This window comes from Peromyscus leucopus, chromosome 1, assembly GCF_004664715.2.
Source record: "Peromyscus leucopus breed LL Stock chromosome 1, UCI_PerLeu_2.1, whole genome shotgun sequence".
Taxonomy (NCBI): Eukaryota; Metazoa; Chordata; class Mammalia; order Rodentia; family Cricetidae; genus Peromyscus; species Peromyscus leucopus.
In genome coordinates this window covers 133,988,768-134,009,788 of record NC_051063.1, presented here as the reverse complement: position 1 = coordinate 134,009,788, position 21,021 = coordinate 133,988,768, and the positions used below count along the sequence as shown (strand labels likewise).

General features: G+C 50.3%; 1 protein-coding gene across 3 annotated transcripts in view; it reads left to right on the top strand.

Annotated features, from left to right (window-relative positions):
- Abhd2 (abhydrolase domain containing 2, acylglycerol lipase) overlaps positions 1–16,749 on the top strand; it is a 92,077-nt gene extending 75,328 nt beyond the window's left edge. For all 3 annotated transcript variants that reach the window (XM_028879217.2, XM_037198483.1, XM_028879218.2), the window contains exons 7-11: positions 1,523–1,615; positions 5,220–5,330; positions 7,138–7,207; positions 9,194–9,278; positions 11,005–16,749. In XM_028879217.2, the coding sequence (XP_028735050.1) occupies positions 1,523–1,615; positions 5,220–5,330; positions 7,138–7,207; positions 9,194–9,278; positions 11,005–11,201 (556 nt within the window). In that variant the 3' untranslated portion in view covers positions 11,202–16,749. The remainder of the gene's footprint in view (positions 1–1,522; positions 1,616–5,219; positions 5,331–7,137; positions 7,208–9,193; positions 9,279–11,004) is intronic.
- The last annotated feature ends 4,272 nt before the right edge of the window (positions 16,750–21,021 follow it).

Genomic DNA, 21,021 nt, shown 5'->3' with positions numbered 1-21,021 from the left:
ACAAATGCACTTTGCAGGTTTTTCCTCTCGGGGTTCTGAGTAGCCACACGGTCCCCATCGCAGGGTCCTGCCTACCTCACGATCTTAGTGATACCTCTGGGATCTTCTTCTCTGTAATTACATTTGGTTGGTTGGTTGGTTGTTGGGGCTGGGTGTGTATTCATGCCACAACACACATGTAGAGGTCAGAGAATAATTATGTTGTTTGGATGGTCTCTGTATGTAGCCATGGCTGGCTTAAAACTCGCTCTCTAGACCAGGCTAGCCTCAAACTCACATAGATCTGCTGGCCTCTGCCTCCTCTGAGTGCTGGAATTAAAGGTGTGCGCCATCGTGCCTGGTCAGAGTACGGTTTGGGGGGATCAGCTCTCCCCTTCTGCCGTGTGGGTTGAACTCAGTTCGTCACTTAGCAGCAAGAGCTGTTGTCCACTGAGCCACCCAGCAGCCCCTCCTCTGGGATTCTCTGTACTCAGGTGAGTTAGGTTCTCCGTGTGAACCTAACTCACAACAGCGTAAGGCTACCTACCTCAGACCACAGCAGCCTCTCCTCTGGTTCCTATATAGTTCTCCTATATAGGAGACTACAGCAGCCTCTCCTGCTCCTTCGGAGTCTCCTGTACACTGTCCCTCCGTGGCACTTAGAGTCTATCTTGGCACCCCGTGTGCCACAGTTTCACGTGGCTCACTCGACCGCCACTCTCTTCCGTGGCTCACCTAGATCCCGGGCAGACACTTCCATCCTTAAGAAGCATGTGGCTCACTGGCCCGGCACCCTTGCCCTCACCTTCCCTGGGCCCTAGATTCTTGTGAATTCCAGGGACTTGGACTAAGCAGCACCCGCGGTACTGAACCTAAACAAACCTCTGCACTGCCGACAGTAACATTATGGCCAGGACTCCCCTCCCTCCTTACCTCTGCAGTCCCTCTTCTCTGAGGTCGGTACTAATGAAAACAGGAAATAATGCCCCTCAGTCAGGATCTCGGCCAAGGGAGAAAGGAATGGGATCGAGAGGAAACCCTGACGTGACTCTCAGAGCTGCAGCAGCCACAGGAGTGAGAGGAGGAGAGGAGGAGCCACGGGCTGTGGCTTGATGGCTGAGGAGGAGGACATTCGGCACGGGTTCAGTGTCCTCTCTGTGACGGCGTGACTCCCCTGTGATGGCGCTGCTTGTGTTTCTACCCACACGTGCAGGGAAGTCCCCGACATGGTAGTGGCGTCTCAGGAAGTGTGTCCTTCTCCACTCGAAGCTTCGGCTTCTGTTCTGTGTTCACACACACCTTTATGCTCCACGGTTATTTATTGAAGCAGTCGGAGCAGATTCTCCGCAGGCCAGGAGCCATGCTTTTCTGGCCCTGGAGGCTTCCCGCGGGGTCATCTCCAGAGGGCTTGGTGGCCTCTCCCCAGAGGTGTCATGCTGCACATCAAGGCTGAGCTCCAGCACAGAGGCGCAAGCCCGCATGCACGGTCCCCACGGCCCCTCATGGCAGGCCTGGCCTGTCTCACTTGCTCTGCTTCTTCCAGGGCCCAGGAGACCTTCATGCAGTGGGACCAGTGCCGCCGATTCTACAATTTCCTCATGGCCGACAACATGAAGAAGATCATCCTGTCTCACAGGTATACCACCATCTCTTCTGTCTCAGGAGATACCTTGGTAACGCGCGCTAAGACGAGACAAAGAAGCTCTTCGCATGCCATTCTTCACCCAATTAGAGCAGCCCTGAGGTGGCCTGCCACTGTGTAAGTGGCCTTCTCCTCAGGATGCTTCTGAGGAGGGCTTCAAGACTGGGTCTTGGCCAGTCTCAACTTCAGCCACATGGCAGGAGGCTCAGAGCAGCGAGTCAGTGCCTGCCTGCTCGAGGTTCGGGCCCTGTGAGCGGTGCGGGCCCTGTGAGCGGTGCGGAGGGAGCAGGAGCCGGCCAAGGGTGTCAGTGATGGCTTTGTTCTTATTATTCCCATTGTTCTCTCCCTTCTCCTCTGGCTAGACTGGAGCATGTGGAGAGCCCTGCTCCCTCTGTCCTTGTCAGCGTCTGCCCACGGGGCCCACACCGTTCCTTAAGGACCACCTAGGTTGCCCTTCTCGCACGAGGCTGCTCTTTTGAGGCTTCCCCTGGGTCTGTCCTGTGCCTCAAGTATGTATGCGGGACATGTTTTCACTCCCCGCATCCAGAGAAGCAGTTCTCAACCTGTGGATCATGACCCCTTTGGGAGTAGAATGACCTTTTCACAAAGGCCACCTAAGACCACCGGAAAAACACAGATACTTACATTATGATTCGTAACAGTAGCCAAGTTACAGTTATGAAATATCAACTAAAATAATTTTATGGTTGGGGGTCACCACAACATGAGGAACTGTAGTAAAGGGTCACAGCACTGCCCTAGAGCCTGGCACCCAGGGAACACTCAAGAAATGGACTTTGGAGGGGACACTTGGCACCACCCTAAGAAAAAAAGCATTCTAAGTGATCAGTGTCTTGGTATTTTTTGTTGGTTGGTTGTTTTGGGGTAATTTATTTGGGGGGTTGTTTTAGATGTGGTCTCACTATGTTGACCAAGTTGGCCCTAAACTCTTAAGTTCAAGCAATTCTCCTGCTGCAGCCTCCTTCATCCTGGGCCCACAGGCGCGCACCCCTGTGCCCACCTCTTAATTTCCTCCCTCCACCCTAGTGGTTAAAACAACATTGTCTAGCCTGGCTTAGCCACACACCCCAGGGCAGGCTGAGCTTCCCGTGGGTGGACTCACATGGCACCTGAGCAAGGCTGGTGCTCACAGCCCCTCAAACTACAGAGCTGTGAGCATGTCCTCAGGTCCTGTGTCAGGTCGGTTGACTTCTGTCCCCTGCGCTGTGGCCAAGTCAGCAATCGCCCTCACTTCCTGTGATTTGAACATCGGTCACATGCACACTGAGTTGGGTACGGCCCAGCCGAAATTCCGGTGGGTCTGGGGATTTGCCGAGGCTCTCTAGCCAGACAGGGTGAGGTTAGATTGCTGATGCCAAGTTTAAAGTCCTTGTGTCTGCACCTCCTGAATGGACAGTGAGTCCTCCAAGGGAAGGTTTGTTTTGCTGAAAGGGAGTGTTGCTAAAAAGTCCCGAAGGTTCATTATGCAATTGCTAACAAATTGGGAAGGCATGTTAGTGTATTTACCAGAGAAAGCCAGCTCACTGAAATCTGAGGGAAACTTTAGGTTACCAATTCAGTCTTTTGCCACCTTATTTGGGAAAAAGTAAGTCCTAAGGAAGGATGTTGCTCTCCTTTTAGATAGGTTATAAATGGATACCAGAACACTGCATTTCTGGCATGACTGTTTCCCACTGTCGCGCCAGCCCTCAGAGCAGACTCAGTCCTCCTCTGCTGCGTGACTGAGAGCACCAGCTTGGAAGGGAAGTCCACCCTGCCCATTGTCCTCCCTGCCTTCATCACCATGTCCTCAGTGGGCATTCCTCTCCATAGAAATGACCGCTCTATGGACCTCTGTCTCCACAGATGCACAGGTTCAAACAACAGCGAGTGGGAAGCAGTTAGCCCTGCAAAGGTTTGGTCTGCCGAATGTGTGCAGGTTCTCCTCCTGAGAGTTTGTTTGGGGGTTCCAGCAGGGGAGCATAGCTACTTGTGTGCCCTTGACCGAAGACTCTAGTTAGGGAAGGTCGTCCTCCTTGACCAAGCATGCGGCTTCCATAGAGACACACAGGGTCACCGGCCTAGCCAACCCCATCACCCTCACATCCGCAAGTTTACCTCTTACTCACTCCCTAAACAGTATAGCCAAGTCTAGTGACTGTTTCCACTCCATTCCCAACGTCTTAGGTATTACAAGTAATTTAGAGATGGCTAAACATGCAGGAGATGGCAGAGTTACATGCACATCCTAAAGCCAGGTATGGTGGCACGTGTCCTTGTCATGTGCTCAAACCACTCAAAAAGTTGAGGCAGGAAGATTGCTTGAGCCTAGGAGTTTGAGAACAGCCTGGGTAACACAAAGAGACCCCACCCTGTTCCATCCCACCACCACCCTCCAAACATATCAATCCTGGAGGATCTATGGGTTTGGATCTCTGAGGAATATCCTCTTTTTTGTTTATTTTATTGTTGTTTTTGTTTTTGTTTTGTTTGTTTTTCAAGACTAGAGTTTCTCTGTGTAGCCCTGGCTGTCCTCGAACTCACTCTCTAGACCAGGCTGGCTTCAAACTCACAGAGATCCACCTGCCTCTGCCTCCCGAGCGCTGGGATTAAAGGCGTGCGCCACCCCCATCCAGCATCTGAGGAATATCCTAAAACTAATTGCCTGTGGATAGCAAGAGTGCGGCGGGGACACAGTTTTTCAGCCAGCACTGTGGAGAGCTGCTGGTTTAGGCAGGTGCTGAAGGGGCTGCTGGTTAGCTGCCTTCCGAAACAACACAAACAGCTGGGGAGGGAACAAGGACCTGCCAACAGTTGGCGGCATCGGCGTCAGTGTCAACCTGAATCCCCGTGTTTGGACTGCTGTCCATCACTCTTCCAAAAGGCTCTACCTGGGCTTCCTCCCCTGTGCTAAAGGTTGTATAATAGCCAGCCAACTTGAAACCTAGTCTTCAGTTTGTCTTGGTACCCTGGAAGGAAAAGAGGACTTTAATGTTCGTTTTCCTATGCACGCTCATCTTGGGTATTCTAAAGGCTCAAAGGAGCCAGGCATGGCAGCACATGCTTGTAATCTGTGAATGTGGGAGGTAAAGGCAGGAGGCTCGGGAGTCCAGGGTGATGTAGGGGATTTAAAATTAGCCTGGACTACAGGGGACCAGGCTAATTGAAAAACAGAAATAGCCGGGCGGTGGTGGTGCACACCTTCAACCCCAGCACTCGGGAGGCAGAGGCAGGTGGATCTCTGTGAGTTCGAGGCCAGCCTGGTCTACAAAGCGAGTTCCAGGAAAGGCGCAAAGCTACACAGAGAAACCCTGTCTTGGGGACAAAAGAAAAGAAAAATAGAAATAAAAAATAAGAGCTGGGGTATAGCTTACAGTCGAGTGCTTGCCTAGCACACTTAAGAGTCTAGATTCAATACCCAGTAACACGGGAAAACAAAAACCAAAATAAGTCAAAAACTGGAGGGCTATATGTCTAATTGACCGTATCTCCGGTCCCATGGCGACTGGCGCTCCTGGTCTGCCTGGGGACAGGGAAGCAGGCTCTGCTGTGGTGGTCTCTCCTACATCACTTTGTTCACTTCTCTGTCTTGTTCTAGACAAGCTCTTTTTGGAGACCATGTGAAGAAACCCCAGAGCCTGGAGGACACGGACTTGAGCCGGCTCTACACAGCAACATCCCTGATGCAGATTGATGACAATGTGATGAGGTGGGTCCCCAAGGTCCCCAGAGGCTGCCGGTCAGCTCTGCCCAGCGCCACTGCCCTGCTCTGCTCGCTTCAGGGACTTCTTTTCATTTCAACAAGAGTCTAATGCTTAGAGGAAGCGACCGTAGGAAAATCCTCATCTCTTGGAAATGGGTAGATGATGACCATGCATCCCGTGTGGCACAGGCAGCTTGAGCTGGAGGGTGAGGGGTGCCCACCTAGCAGTCCCTGTACACTGTGTGTCCTGCCTCAACACAGGGCAAGATCAGTGCCCCCAAGAAGTAGCTTTTGTACACGGTAACAGGCTAATCCCGACGTCGATGGCTGAGTCCATCAAAAGCAGATGACCCAAGGTAGACCAAGAGACCTGTAAATTTCAGACAACACATGGAACCACTTTCTGGGGTGGGGATGCGGTGAAGATGCTTCTGAGTGGAAGACGTAATCCCCGCCCACTTCTCTCATTCAGTCTTTCCCTGCCTGGCCTCGCGGCATGTGAGCTCACCTTTGCTGGTGCCAGCGCCTTCTAATTGAAGTTAGAGACTTCACTTGTGGAGCTGGTCTCAGACCTTGTCACTGTCTTTCACATTTCACAATCCCTTGAGACATTTGGACATAGCCTAAAGCAAGCAGGTCCCCCTTGGATAGGTGGCCATTGGCCTGAGGCCGTGAGAGCTCTGTTTTTCTTCTTCATGAGACTCTTTTCACATCAGGTAAACTTGACGGTGCCCGTTACTGTCTTCTCAAAGCAAATAGAAACTATGGAATTGCTAATATATTTAAAAGATGGAAATTGTCTTAGTTGGGGTTTTTATTGCTTTGAAGAGGCACCATAACCACAGCAACTCTTATAAGGAAAACACTCTTATAAGGAAATTGGAGTGCCTTGCTTACAGTTTCAGAGGTTCAGTCCATTATCATCCTGGTGGGGAGCATGGCAGCATGAGCCTTCTGGGTCATTTCCAGACTGAGGTACCTGAGAAGGCTGGAAGTGGAAGAGATCCACAGCTCTGGGGGAGGCAGGACATCTCAGAGACCTGAATCGAAACGGAAGGTCCACCTTCAGAGACTAGGGGCCCCACCCCAGGTAGGAAAGAAAGGGAGGTTCAGAGGTCTTCTGGCCAGCGGTAGAATTTGGGGTATCAGGACATCAGAGCCCCAGCTGAACTCTCCAGGCCTCTGAGCACAGAGCTGAGCAAAGCTGCAAGCCTCTCTGGTGTTGTGAAACCTCAGGGGGTCAGTGACAGGTACTGCTCCTTGCGTGGACAGGACTGGTAACCTCAAAGCATGCTTGTCACGTCCTACTCTGGCGCATTTCATTCCAGCGGCTCTGGGGTAACCCTCCCGAAAACAAAGGTCTAGCCCATGCATGCCTGGGAACCTTAAATAATTTTATGCTGCCTCAAAAGATGTGGCAGCCAATGATGATTATAACAGTTGGTACTGAGATTTCTCCAGGCAAGGTGCACGTAAGCACTTCCGTACTGTAAGTCTCACGGCACCATCAAGGAAGGCCCTGTCTTTGGTCTACTTTCCAGTGAGACAGCCAAGGCCCAGGAAACTTGAGCATTTGCCTGAGATTACCCAACCAGTAAGTGGCAGAGCCGGGATTTGAATCCAGATCCTAAACCCGTGCTCTTGACTCCACTCTGCCTCCTACATTCGCTTTAGTTCAATAGCTAGAACCCTGGTGAAGTCGCTGCCTGTGTGGATTCTACCACTGCAGTGAGTTAGTGAGGAAACCAGAGAGTCATTAGCTCAATTCTCTAACATGTTGTTTTGCCTTTGTGTGTGTGTGCTTGTGTTCCAGAAAGTTCCATGGCTATAACTCCCTGAAGGAATATTATGAGGAAGAAAGCTGCATGAGATACCTGCACAGGGTGAGTGGCGGCCACCTCAGAATCAGTGTCACCACAGCCAGCTTTGCCCTGGTACAGCAAATACCCTTCTTAAGTTCACTGATGGAAGCAGAGCCAGATTCTGGTTGGCATCACTCTAGTTGGCTGCTGAGCCAGCTGCCTCTCTGCGACTGCCACACTCTAAATCCCAGAGCAGCACTGTGACCAGAATTCTCTCAAGTCTGAGAACTTGCTTGCAGCATCTAGCTTATCCTTAGACATCCTTGGACAGGAGAATAGTAGTAGAAGCACCTGTTCTCTGGTGTGGTTTTTCATGGGAGATGCATCTGGCTTTCTTTCTGCCCTTGACTCTTTCTCGTGGCCATATGTATCTTATTAACGTGCTGTCTAGGACCGATCGCCCCGATTTCTGCCATGACCTGGTAAACACAGAATAACTTAGGTGGAGGTTTATATCAAAGTGAGAAGGAACTTGCCTTCTGAAACATGTAATAGGCAAAGTAGCATGCACCTGTAATAACCAGTACTTAAGAAGCTGAGGCAGGGGGATTGCTGTGAGTTTGATGCCAACTTGGGGTCCATAGCAAGTACCCAGCCAGCCAGAGCTACATGGAAAGACCACAACTCAAAAACAAAAAGAAGGCCAGCAAGATGGCTCAGCAGGTGAAGGCGCTTGCCGCCAGGCCTGGAGTTCTGAGTTCAAACCCAGGGCCCTCATGGTGGAAGGAGAGAAATAGCCCCCTGGTTGTCCTCTGACCCCGCATGCATGAGCGCACACAGATGCACAAGCTGATATAATAAAAAAAATTAAAAGTGACTGGTGTTTTACCTGTTCTTTTAGCAGCTACAGTAAACTTTATGTTTACTAAGTTTGTGGCCAACACAGTTCCCATATTTTTATCTGAACCAGCACAGACCAGTCTCTGATTCTGCCACGCACCGTTGCTCAGACTACACCAGCACACGGCTCCCCGTTTATCAGTGTCCACCTGTGGGTTTGGCCCACCGATCCTCGGCTCACGGGGACGGTCGTGGATCACGGTTCCGTGGCTGTCTTAGTTATGGGTTCTCTTGGGTCAATGTCATCACCCAGGCCTTTGACATGCCGGAGTTCCAGGAGAGCACAGCCACTCGGTGTGTCCGATGGCAGCTCGGGATGGTCTGAGTGCCCCCGTCAGCCCGTCTGCACTCTAAACCACAAGGAGGCTCTTTGTATCTGCTTCACTAATGTGCATCCTGAGCACAGGCCTGCCAAGAGCTCCCTGACGTCCACCAGCCACTCCTGTTTGTGTGTGCAGTGGTGCTGAAATGGGTATTGAACCCGGGGCCTTCCATCTGCCGCTTCGGTGCTGTGCCACCGAGGGACATCGCTGATGCTTGCTTTTTTGAAATAGGGTCTTGAGATAAATATACATATACATATAGATATATTGGTATATATTTTCCAGGCTGGCCTTGAACTCACAATTCTTACGCCTCCACCTCCCAAGTTCTGGGATTATGAGTGTGCACAGCTGGTTCTCACTCCCGTTTGCATCTTTCAGAGTCTTCTAAAAGGTCCCCTTTCCCTCTAGTGGGATGCACTTCAGTTTTCTTTATTATAATGTAAGCCAAAGGAAAGATAGATAGATAGATAGATAGATAGATAGATAGATAGATAGATAGATAGATAGACAGACAGACATCTTCATGCGGTCATTTTCTGAGAAGTGTGGCTAATCTGAAACACTAAAGGTAATCAGTGTTAATTAAAGGTGTCGTTAGGTACCCATTACGCCCTGTCTCCCATGAGCCCACAGGTCTCCTAAGGCACAGGCAGCTTTGCTCCTGTATAACCTGCTGGCAGGTGGCGCTCACAGCAGACTTGTCCCTCACCTCGCTGCCAGTGACAGCGAGGCACCCCTAAGGCTCCAGTCCAACAAACGGAGCTGTGAGCATTTCCCTTTGCTTCAAAGGCGTGTCTGGTAGGGAGCGGGCGTTGAACTCCAGTTTACCTTCTTGCTGCAGATATACGTGCCTCTTATGCTGGTCAATGCAGCTGACGACCCCTTGGTGCACGAGAGCCTTCTGACCATTCCAAAGTCTCTCTCAGGTGAGTCGCTTCCCTCCGTCCCCAGCCCCACAGCACACGACCCTTGTAAATGTGGTCACTTTCACTGTTCTGTCAGCGTGGAGACAAGCCTCTGGGAGAGGGGCAGCTCATCGACTGATAGTCCTAGGTTGCCAAAGGCCCTGGCTGGAACCTTCTCGACTTCCATCCTGGTGCAGGAGACAGGACATTCTTGATGTCCATCACCAAGAGAGTGCTCCTTAGCAGTATTGTCTCAGAGGTATTGTCCCATTAAATGGGAGAGGCTGGCTCAAAGAGGTATTTAGAACTAAAATTGGCCCTAAAGCAGAACAAAACAAAGCCAGTTCTGCTTCCTCTGGTGACAGCCCCTCTGTCTGCCTGGAGGTTAGAAGCAGCTGAATGGCAGAGAACGTTGCTCACGGAAACGCGGTGCAGACTCAATCCATTCTGTGGTCGGCGCTACAGGGAAGGCAGAGAGAGGAAACGGGAGGAAAGGCTGGGGTTCCCGTGACTGCTCATTGTAGTTCCAGATCCCTGGGGTATCATCTCCAGTCCTCTGTGATTACATTTCCTCTTGTAAAGATGGTAGTCTAAAGGAAGAGCTCACCCTGTGTGTGTCCCCCCCCACACACACACACACCCGCAGCTGCCAGAGCAGATAAGGGAGCAGAGGAAGGGCTTCCGCCTTACAGAGCTTCTGTCCGGCTCAGGAGAGAGGCTGCGTGTGTGAGAGCCTGTTTCATGACAGAAGCGATCTCCTGTCAACCCCCAGCCGCCACACCACAGCCCACTCGGCCACGTGCAACAGCGCTTCTCTCCTGAATCAAAAATACCTTTCACAGGACTCACGCTGTCCCACAGATGTACAACTAGCAACTAGAAAGGAAGAATGGAGGGAGGGAGACAGGAGCCTCGTCCACTATCCCCCCCTCCAAAAAAAAACCAAACATTTCCTGCTGGACTTGGCTGCCTCTTCTCCACCACCTCTCCAGTAGCCATGGAATCCAAACTAAATGTGGGCCCGAAGCTGAACTTTCAGGGTAGCAATTTATTTAGTCCATGGCACTGGGAGCCGGGCATCTTTTAACACACCTTGTAGCTTAAGCCTTTAGTCCTGAAGATTGATGCCTGGCATGAGAAAGCACTGATGGCATTACACTCTCCTTTTCTCTGGCAAAGGGCACTCTTTAGTGCCGTGATCCTCTCCTCTGCACCTTCCCACCCTTGGAGTTACCTAATCAGGGTCTGCATTTCAGCAAGATACCCTGAGGAACCCAGGCGCACAGAGTCGGGAAGCACAGCCTGCCAGTCAGGGGGCACTCCGGCGCCCCCAGCGCAGTGCGGACTCCTGACTAACTCTCTTTCACCCCTAGGGTTGTAACTCAGTCATGTGGGGGGCAGGGCGCAGCTTGGGTTTGCAGAGTTGTAAGTATGGGTGCTAAGGAGTTCTGAAGCTGATGCCCCTTCTATGAACTGGGTGTTACTTCTTTACTTGGGCGGTGCTGGAGATTGAACTCTGAGGTTTCATCTGCTAGGGCAGTGTTTTCCTGTTGAGCTGTGTCCCCGGCCCGTTTGGTGCCCATTGTACCCCAAACTCACGGGGTCCGGCTGACTTGCCTGCCCACTTGAGAAAAGACAGCACGTGCGTGCGCATGGTTGGAATGCCCAGGCTCCCGGCTTGTTCACCTTTGCTCCCTGGCTCTGGAGTTAATAGGATGCTGTCCTTCTGCCGCCTTTCCCCCTACAGAGAAACGGGAGAACGTCATGTTCGTGCTGCCTCTGCACGGGGGCCACCTGGGCTTCTTCGAGGGCTCCGTGCTGTTCCCTGAGCCGCTGACGTGGATGGATAAGCTGGTGGTGGAGTATGCCAATGCCATTTGCCAATGGGAGAGGAGTAAGTCCCAGTGCTCAGACACGGAGCAGATGGAAGCCGAATTAGAATGAGGCCCCCGGACTCTGGCGCGCTCCAGCAGCCCTCCTCTGGAACCCATGGCTGTTTCAGGTCGCCCATCTCCCTCCGTGACCTGGATCTAACCTCAGACCATCAGTGGGGGCCACCCATCATGCAATCTGTCTCAAGTAGGCAGCTCTCCCTGGGAGCTCCAGGCTATTTTTGTGCTTAGTTACGGGTTTTCTCCATTGCATTGTTAGCCATGGTGACAAGCTACAAGATTCTCACCCTTCTGTCCAGTTTCAGTATCTGATTGCTTTCACGCCAGTTACATCTAGTTTTCCTGCTAAGGAGCGCATCCGAACTGCAGTTTTGCTTTGCCAATCGAAAGGCCTTTCCCTGAGAACCGTGAAGGATGTATGTCACTTTGTGATGGTTGTATGTGCCCGCGTAGAGTCCCCAACAAGGAGTCAGTGTCTCTGACCAATGCTGAAGAAATGACTCAGCTCTGGGGCTCTGAGAGCCTGAGGCCTCCTGGGCCTGAGTTTTGCCTCTGAAACAAAGGAAGTTCCCCGAGTCTAAAGCCAGTTCCTCCTCAGCATCTCCTAAGACACCTTCTTCCTTCCCCCCTTGCTGCTGCTGCTGCTGAGAATTGCATGGGGCACTTGTCTAAAAATTCAGCCTCCCAGATCTCTCCCCTCGGAGAGGCTGACTCGGTGGGTTTGGGAAGGGCTCTGGGGATTTTAATTTTTGACAAGTGCCCCAGGGAATTCTCATCACCCAGCAAACTGAGGGAAACACCATACTGCAGCGCCTCTCAATTAGAAACGTCTTGGTGGCTCATTTAATTGACATTCATCAGCCACAGCGTCTCTTTGCTCCCAGAGACCTCCAAAGCAGCATGGCCTGGTGTATGATCTCAGTGTGGTGTCCCGAAAAGAGAGAAGACATTTGGGCTGAGCCCTGGCTCTGCTTCTCCCCGGATGTATGACCCTGGATAAGTCGTTTTGGACTTGACTCCTTTCTCCTGTTAAATAGGGGACTCGGAGCAGGCAGATTGCCGAGATGGCCCCCAAGTTCTGAAGTTCCGTGACAAACTCAGTATACTGAGTTCTGAGAGAACATCCCCCTGGGGAGCCTGGGAATCCATCTCCCAGGCCGAGCATGTATATGCCAGGACTTGCAATTTTCCCCCTTTCATATAAAGAGATTTTAGAGTCTTAATCACTCACTTGTAATTTTCGTCCCAGGTCCTTCTAACTCTGGGTTTTGATACCAAACAATTCAAAAGTTGGACCTGAGTTTGAAGAAATGTATCTCCAGCGGAGAGGAGAGGGTGTTCTTTTGAAGTCAGTTTGTAATCCTCTCTCTCTGTGTTATCTGTTGGGTAGATCTTTCCAAAATGTCTTCTCGAGTGGGCGCGTCATTCTCGGGTTCAAGCACTCTTCTGAAATCCTTGTGGTACTTGAATCCCTCAGAACCTGCACTTTGAACAATCAGCGGTTGCTCTCTGGAATTAAGTGAACTGTGGGTGAATTGCCTGGATACTGTTAAGAAAAACAACCTTTTTTTTTTTTTTTTCTCTGCTTCATTTCCTTTGGCTCCAGGACAGACTGAACTGTAGTGGTGGGTTTGTATGGATATTTAAGGAGCCACCTGTACGCCCGAATGCCAAGCCTCAGGGTGGCAGGTAGGATGGAGAGAGTGGGCATTGGCCCAAGAGACTGGACAGGAATGCCTGTGAATTGAACTGTTCTGACAATCACGAGATCACCCCATAACACATCAGTGGACATTCTCTGGGAAGACTGAGAGGTCTGAGGTCTTCAGTTTGCTTTGCTATAGTTTCTTCACACTCACCAAATTCTGTCCCTGTGCCCCTCCAGTGGTTATCATTTCTCTGTCACATTTCTTTTTTTATGTTCTCTTAGCACAAATTGGCACTTTATCATTCAACCCTCAATTTGGAAGCTAATCTTTCCTGTCAGTTTTCCCTCCACCAAACTGCAGCTGTCAGAAGACTCACAGAGTTCCTGCCGCTGCCTTTATCCCTTCAGACTTTCAAAGACAGCAATAAGGTAATAGAGTTGAGTCACCATCCCTAGAAGTCAGGGGCTCCCTTCATGTGAGGTCATCTCCTCCCAAGTCCTGACAAAGCAGTAGCTTGGGTACCACCTGCTTCAGAGAAAAGTCAACCCTACTGTCACCCTTAGGAGCCAGTGGGAGGCGGTCCTGGGAGCCTGGTCTCTGCAGCAGTCCTGGAGGCCCACCAAGGAGAGGCAGGGCTGGGGCACAGCCTTTGTTACCGCACTCCTGGAAATCCAGCCCCTAGGACTGGGGGAGGGGCCGTGTGCCAGCTGAAACCTCCCTAGTGTGTGCCTCTGAATGGCACTGGCCTTCCGTTTTGCTTCACATGAAATCAACTGAAGCCCTTTATTCAAGCTTCGGGCTCTCAGACATGGAAATGAGACCGTGACCTTGGCAGTCTGACAGGAGAATTCTTGTTTGACCCTGAATGTGAGCACAGAGGCATGAATGTGGAGGTGCCAGCTTGCCTAATGAATGAGGGAACAGCCTTTATGTAGGTCAGCCTCTCTCCTTCCTCTGGGCTTCTTGCTTTCTTCCCCAAGTCATCCATTTCTAATAATGATGTGAATTGTCTGCTGCCTATGAAGGACTTCCTTGGACCAAAGGCTAAATTTTTAGAGGACATTTGAATATTCTTTCTTAAAATCAAGGATATAAATTATATAGATCTAGACAATTCTATGGCAGGAATAATATTAAAACCCAAGTACGGAATGCACCCACACTACTCTGGTGGTGTTCCCTGCTTCTCAGATAATTAGGAGACATCATCTTGGGTCAAGTTAGGATTGCCTAGCTTAAAAAAAAAAAACATAAATTATCAAGACTGTGTAGTTGGCGGGGAGTTTCCCAAATGTGAAGACCTATTCCTTCCTGAGATGGCTTCCTGTCATCCATCCCTGAGCAGAATGAAGGTGGAAAGTTTGTCATGCCGTCCATATTCTTTTCTGTGGCATCTTACAGGTACCTTAGTGTCTACTGAAATGCTCCTGAAAGGGAAGTCTTCCTTTATTTGCATGGCGTTTCATAACTAGGGTCAGGAGGCCTCATCCCCACTGGCTCTGACTCACCTTGGCCAAGAGCAGGTCACTTCACCTGCTACCTCATCCTACATCATCTCAAGACTGCTTCATCCACTTACGGATCATTTGCTCAGTCATTGCTAAGTGTTAGAAGCTGCAGATAGAAACAGGTTTATCAAGACCCCTAAGCTCATCTTGAGAGGACTTGGAGAGAAAGAGCGTGTGCGTTCAGCTTTTCCTAGTTAGGAGCCTGGACAGAATCCAAAGCCATCTCTGACCTCTCTTCCTTGTCTTCACCGTTAGGATCGTTTCCTTGCTATTCCGAGGGTAGTCCTGTGACCGTGGCAGGTGAGGGCCACCGGTAATAAGGCAAGTACCTGTGGCCTTCAGTGTGAGCAGGCAAAGCATGGACCGTTGTCAGGACAGACGTCCCCCCTGTGTGGCTCATTCTGAACCCAGTCTGCACTCCGCTGAGGATTCTGGGTAGCTGAGCTTATATGGCTGGCATCGGGATGAGAGCTCTCTTTGTAAGTGGCTGACTTGAGAGCGTGTTTGCCAGCTCCGGGGACACAGGACGTGCCTTCTCGTTTGTGTTGGCCCCGGAAGCAGGTGTTAGAGATGTGAGAGGCTTTTCTTTTTCCCATGGCCTTGATCCTGACTGAGAGTGACAGTTTTAAAAGAAAAAAGAAAAAGGGAAAAACAAAACACAACACACAAGCATGTGGAGTTGGAGGAACTCGTGGGTTTTCCTCCTTTAGGCACACAGGAAAGTTCTTAGGAAGTGTGTTGCTTCAGCATCCTGTCACGGTATCATCTGGAATTGTTTTTCTTACCCAGAAAGCCTTAACTTGCCTCTAGAAAATCCCCTGGTATGGCAACACTGTGGCACAAGCATTCAAAGCCACAGCCAAACCAGAGAATTTCCTCAGGGGGCCCGGAGGCTCCTGTGACGTCACCCCACCTCTCACCCCCAACAGCATGAGTGGTCTGGAACAGCCCTCCACCTGTCTTCTTTGCCTTACTCTTCCCAAAGCCACTTTGGATCACTCAGATGCTTCAGAAGGGGTGTGCTCGGCATTTAGATGCCAAGCCATTGAGGGCCAGGTTTCTTCCACCTGGTATCGAAGCGAAGGACGGCATCCCCTCTTCATAAACTAGGGCCGTTTTTCCTAAACTGTATTTACAGCTAAGGACACGGGAACAGGCCCCTGCTGGCTAGAGAACCAGAACGGCGTCCAGAGCGAAGGCTGCTCTGCCAGCCTGGCTCTGCTACCTCCAGGTGCTTTGCTACAGCCCAGCATCCTCTGGTAGTGGTCCTTAGAAACAGGCCACACAGTCCCGCTTGCCAACAGTTTCCAGACACCCAGAACGTAGACAGCTGTCCCTTTTGGAAGATTCCGTCCTCTCTGTTTTCCAACTGTTCTCCTAGCATGTGTGTAGATAGAGCTTCCACCGATGCCTAATAAAGAAGCTGAAATTAATTTCTGATTGGTAGATCGTCTGACACCCTGAGTCTCAGTTCTCAGCCTTTAACTAGACCCTTGTCAGTAACAAAATCCATAACCTTCCGTCTCCCCGTTCTGGTCCGCTTTAGCCAAGTAATCTTCTATTGCCATAAACTAGGGACAGGCCACTTCTAGCGCCTGCAGAACCCTTCGTCTCAGTGGGCATTGGCCCCCCGGACCACACACACAGAGCAGTCAACGTCACCTAAAACAATTGCCAACCTCCTTGGTCCCCAGAGCCAATCACTGCTCTCCCAGGCTGCTCTCAAGAGGGAACCCAGTTCCTGGCTATAGGAGCGAGGCTCACTTTGGTCTTCATTTTGGCCTCTTTAGTTTTCCTAAAGCACAAGTCGGTGTAGAATCCTGTCCCTCCCCCATCCCCTCACCCGCTCCAGGTGACCTGGGTCTCTTCCCGCAGCCTCGGGCAGACCTTCACCGAACCTGAGCTTGCAACTTTCCCCCAGTGCCGCTGCCTTAGTGACCCAGGGCTGGGGCGGGAGAGGGGGCCGGTTCGCCTCCCTCCTCCTCCCCGGTGAACTCCAACCAACCACAGTCTCACATTGGCAGATCTGCTTCCAGATTGATTTTCGAGAACCCATCACTTTCACATTCCCGACTCTAGTCCATTTTGTTTTGTTCTCTGGGTTTTCCGGAACTCCAGATGCTGCCCTGGAAATACTGTATTTTGGAGTTCGTGCTCTGAAGGTCCCTGTGCTGCTGGTCTTTCGACTCTCCCAGCACCAGGCGCTCCGGACTCGCAATTAGCAATGCAACTTTTTCTAATATGAGGATACTTACCTTTATTAAGAAACTATACTCAACAATGGCGTCCTTGATCGTTTTGTGTTCTCACATTACTTTTGATTCTACTTTGATTCTTCTGTGTGGTGGTGAACAAAGATCATTACAAACAAAAACTGTAATTTTCTTATCTTTGATTCAATGGGATTTCTTTACTTAAAAAAAAATAAAGACTAAAAAATGTCGAGTGCTTGTCTGTGCTTTGTCTGGTGGGGGGTTTCTACATAAAGGGGTGCATCTGGGGATGAAGAGGTGACTCAGTGGGTAGAGGGCTTGCTGCACAGGCATGGGCACCTGAGTTCGGATCCCCAGCACCCACGCCAGGTGTGGTAGTGCATCGCTGTCAATCACATAGCTAGGAGGCAGAGATGGGAGGTCCCTGGGCTTACCGGCTGGCTGGTCTACCTCCCTGCATAGAACCCCAGGTTCATTGAGAGACCCTGTCTCAAAAAACAAGGTAGAGCGTGATAGGGGAGGACATCGATGTGGACCTTCATCTTCCACATGAGTGCTCCCGCTCGAGTACGCATGTGCAAATACACACACACACATACACACACACACACACACACACACACACACACGGTGTTTCCTGTGTCTATATCAAAGTACACGGCTTAGTGGCAGGGTGCAGATGTGATGTTAAACCAACCTTGCAAACAAATACCAGATGTGACCAGTTCACACAAACCCATCCTCTCTCCAAGGAAGCAGGCCAAGAGTCTGGAATAAGTAAGGTAGCGGCGTTTTTTAATTTACTTCCTGAACTGAGCCGTGTAGACAACTGCAAGGCAAGGTGGAAATGGCGCTTGTCCTGTGTCATTTTCGGGCTTTTTCAGTCATGTTCTTTGAGAAGACCAAGTGGGATCCATCTAAGTCAAGGTCAAGGTGGGGTCATTGCGTAGTTGTAGTGGTTCCTTCCTTTCTTTTTGTTTTCTTGAGACAAGGATCTCACGTAGCCTGGGCTCATCTCCGCCTCACTCTTTATCTAAGGATGCCCCTAAATTCCTGATCTTCCTGCCTCAGCTGCTCCAGTGCTGATTAACAGGCAGGCGCCACCACACCCAACTTGGGGGTGATGTTTTCTTCTCCTCTGGATCCGTCTTGACCTGAGCCTTTGCTCAGGGTCAAGCCCTGGCTCAGCCAGGAGAGCCGCATGACCCCCCAGAGCCTTCTGCTTAAGCCTGCCTCCTTCCAAATGTGCAAGCCCTTGACAAGCTAGGCAGTGTGGTGGGGAGTGTCGGCTTTGGAAGGCATGGCTTACCAAGACCCAAGAATGCCCAATACCACATTTCAGAATTCCCCCACGTCCTGTCACTAACAAAACAGACACTCTATTTTGACCTAAGAAAACCAACTTGTAAAGAATACTGCCTAAAGTCTTGAGGATTTAACTCAGTGATAGAGTACTTGCCTAGCAAGTGCAAGGCCCCGGTCCAGCCTCCAGCACCAAAAAATAAAATGTGGGAAAGAATACTGCCAGGTTGGGGAGATGGCTCAGCAGTTAAGATCACTGGCTGTTCTTCCAAAGGACCCAGGTTCAATTCCCAGCAACCACATGGCAGCTACCATTTGTAACTCCAGTTCCAGGGGATCTGACATTCCTTTTCAGCCTTCATGTCCTTTAGACATACCTTCAGGCAAAACACACATACATGTAAAATAATGAAAATGGGAAAGATTTCAGGTCGGCGGTGTTAGGAGAGTCAGTACCAACAGCCTGTCATTTGCCACACCTCTCCTGGGCAGCCCACAGGCATGTGCGCTCAGTGCCGCTTGCTCCAACAGAATGAGTGTGTTTTTCATTATACCTTTCACAAAGGCTCTTCAAACATGGTCCCACTGAGAGCAGACAGGGAGGACAGACGGTGGCATTTGTATATCCTGTAGTATAAGGACACGTCTGTATTCTGTAATGTAGAAAGGAGTCCACACATGCGTGTTATTAGTAGCCTAACACAAACTGGTAATGGCTTGTTCAAGTCAACCATATACTCTCAGGCCGGGTACCCTTGGGGAATTGTGAGGTTGATAACAGGAAGGACTAACCAGACTTGTGTTTCAAGAAGCCACCCAAGTCCCAGAAAGCCAGAGAGTGAGGGAAGAGAACAAGGGATGATAACAAGAAAGATACAGACTAAAACCTCAGAAATATGGCTGACGCCTCACCAGAGGGGTGGAGCCAAACTCTGCAGACTGTCTTTCTTCCTCCTGCCCATGCTCGTAAGGCCTGCTGACTAGAGATGGACATAAAGCAGGTCTTTAAAGATGCTAAATCCGCTGCCTTGTCGGATCTCCCAGCCTCGGAAGTAAGCACAGTTTAAAGATTCCGTTCCTGGGGCTGGAGAGATGACTCATGGGGAAGAGTGCCTTCTGCTTCTGCACAGGATTTGAGTTCAGTTCCCAGCACCCACATCAGCATCAGGCAGCTCACGATGACCTGTAACTCCAGTTCCACAAGATCCAGCACCCTGTTCTGATTTCTACAGGCTCCTACACACACACACACACACACACACACACACACACACACACACACACATTTTAAAAATAATTTTTTTTCTGATATTCATATTATACTTTAAGTAACATTTCCCTTGGTGAGGACCCAATGTCTATTTGGATGGCCTTCCATATTGTTGTCCCCACCTCCATTTCTCAGTGTGTGTGTGTGTGTGTGTGTGTGTGTGTGTGTGTGTGTGTGGTCTATCTGCCTCTCTCTCTCCCGAGGGCAACTTACAGGAAGTGACCACTTTTATGAAATATATTGCAGGCAGGACAGCGTGATGGTACACACCTTTAATATTGTTTAATTCTGTGATTCCAAGGACAGCCTGCTCTATAAACCAAGTTCCAGTTCAGCCAGGCCTACATAGTGAGACCCTGCCTCAAAAAATAAATATTTTTTAAAAAAGACATTACAGGCAATTGACTTTGAACTGCTGAGCCCTTCCCTAGAGGTGACAAATTCCTCTCTCCCTGTGGCTCTGGGCCACTCAGAACTCCCTTCTGACACTCTTGTTGGAAGTACCCAGCATCCCTGCTGAACATACACCAATTGCCTCTTCAAGTTATCTTCTCCTTTGTCTTAGGACTGGGAAGTGAAGTTCTCACATCAGCGCGCCTCTTCCCCTCTCCTGTCGGCCTCTCCCGTGCCAGATTATCATGGAGACATTAATTAAGGCCAACAGCAGAGCCTAAGCACAGGCAGTAACAAAGTCAACGGGATTCGGAGGCAGAGTCCCATGCTAGCCCCCTAGCCCTTTGACGTTGAGCAGGAATTAATGTTACATTTTAATGTTTCTACTGGATAAGATAAAAATGATGCCTACATCTTGGTGGTGTGGCACATGCCTTTAATTCCAGTGCTCAGGGGGCTGAAACAGGACTGCTGAGTTTAAGTCCAGAATGGGGTACAGAGTGAAACCCTGGCAAGTAAATACATGGCAGTTGAAAGGTTCAAATAATATTTTTCATAGTTTCTGTGTTTGTTTTTTTTTTTTTTTAATTTTATGATCGTTAGTGTTTTGCCTGCATGTGTCTCTGTGTGAGGATGTCAAAAGTCCTGGAACTGGAGTTACAGACAGGTGTGAGCCGCCACGTGGGTGCTGAGAATTGAACCCGGGTCCTCTGGAAGAGCAGCCAGAGGTCTTGACCACTGAGCCGTCTCTCCAGCCTCATTTTCTGTGTTATTTTTAACAGTGGCTTTTAGCTTGGTCCACCTGGTTCTCCCAGGACAGTGGGGAGCTTGACATTTCCCATGGTCCAGCTCCATACCAGAGCGTCTAAAACTGAGAGGTCCAAAGGCAAAGTAGAGACAAGCCTGGGTATGTGATTACCAGAACATTCCTGGGCTTGGAGAAACTGAGGAACTGCAGAGGGACGCCATCAAACCCCAGTCCCACCCTTTCCCTTCTTTGTGCAGTCACATGGAGAAACCACAAGGCAGACTCGAGGTTCCTCCCCCTCCTGACCTGAGACAAAAGCCTGACCTTTTCTCCCACCAACAGGTCTCCAGCTGATGGAATGGCTCAATAAATTCCAGGCTTTTTTGTTTGTTTTGTTTTTCGAGACAAGGTTTCTCTGTGTAGCTTTGGTGCCTGTCCTGGAACTCACTCTGTAGACCAGACTGGCCACGAACTCACAGAGATCCGCCTGCCTCTGCCTCCCGAGTGCCGGGATTAAAGGCGTGCGCCCACCGCCGAGCAAATTCCAGGCTTTATCAGGACATGGCACACAACAGTTGTGGGCCAGTCACCATCCCATCTGTCTTCAAGTTTCTTTCTTCTTCATTCAGGAGAGGAAACTCTTCAGAGACTTAAAAATCTCCAGCCCCCAAAAAGAGATTTTTTGTCTTCAGGAGCCTCCCCATCACCCTGCTTTGCAGGGGGTCTTTGTCTGTGTGGGTTTGCTCTGTGTGGGTTTCCTGACCTGTAATGAACGCCTTTCGTCAGCTG